Consider the following 913-nt stretch of genomic DNA (forward strand, 5'->3'; position numbering starts at 1 on the left):
ATAAATCAAATAAAAACTATCAAATAAATTCAAAGAGTTTTATTGTTTTTAATTAGTTTTTATAATTAAAAATATCACAATCCAAAACAAATAAACTGTTTTTACGGAAGTTTAAGTGTCAAATTTGAGAGATTAATGCAATTTGCTAAACCAGAACCTAAGCCTGATGCACCTTCGTCACCAAAATAATTACCACTTTTTAAATATTGAAGAAAAAATATATCATAAAATAGTTAATTCGAAGGAAAAAATGAAGAAAAAAGATGAAATAATAAGATTAATTAATTAATAATAAAAGTAAAAAATTTGAAAATAAAAGGATGAGCTAATTAAATTAACAAAGAAAGAACAAAAAAAAGCAAGCGCAATAAAAATAAAAAGAAAAAAGAGCTTTCTTGTTTTTAATTAGTTTTTATAATTAAAAATATCACAATCCAAAACAAATAAACTGTTTTTACCGAAGATCAAGTGTCAAATTTGAGAGATTAATGCAATTTGCTAAACCAGAACCTAAGCCTGATGCACCTTCGTCTTTAATATAATTATCACTTTTTAAATATTGAAGAAAAAATATATCATAAAATAGTTAATTCGAAGGAAAAAATGAAGAAAAAAGATGAAATAATAAGATTAATTAATTAATAATAAAAGTAAAAAATTTGAAAATAAAAGGATGAGCTAATTAAATTAACAAAGAAAGAACAAAAAAAAGCAAGCGCAATAAAAATAAAAAGAAAAAAGAGCTTTCTTGTTTTTAATTAGTTTTTATAATTAAAAATATCACAATCCAAAACAAATAAACTGTTTTTACTCAAGGTTAAGTGTCAAATTTGAGAGATTAATGCAATTTGCTAAAACAGAAACTAAGCCTGATGCACCCATTGCACCAATTTAATTACCACTTTTTTAATAT

The 913-nt window shown here is 22.3% G+C and overlaps 1 protein-coding gene across 1 annotated transcript; it reads left to right on the forward strand. All coding sequences in view use genetic code 6, as the record gives it.

The window, feature by feature from the left end:
* Window positions 1-363: 363 nt before the first annotated feature.
* TTHERM_002653344 (hypothetical protein) lies at window positions 364-650 on the forward strand (the record flags this gene model as incomplete). The annotated part of the gene is made up of 1 exon (XM_012795221.1): window positions 364-650. A coding segment is annotated over one exon (287 nt), but the record flags the coding sequence as incomplete, so codon positions are not given.
* Window positions 651-913: the final 263 nt, after the last annotated feature.

The sequence above is a fragment of the Tetrahymena thermophila genome (genome assembly GCF_000189635.1).
Source record: "Tetrahymena thermophila SB210 genomic scaffold scf_8254920, whole genome shotgun sequence".
In the NCBI taxonomy this organism is placed as follows: Eukaryota; Ciliophora; class Oligohymenophorea; order Hymenostomatida; family Tetrahymenidae; genus Tetrahymena; species Tetrahymena thermophila.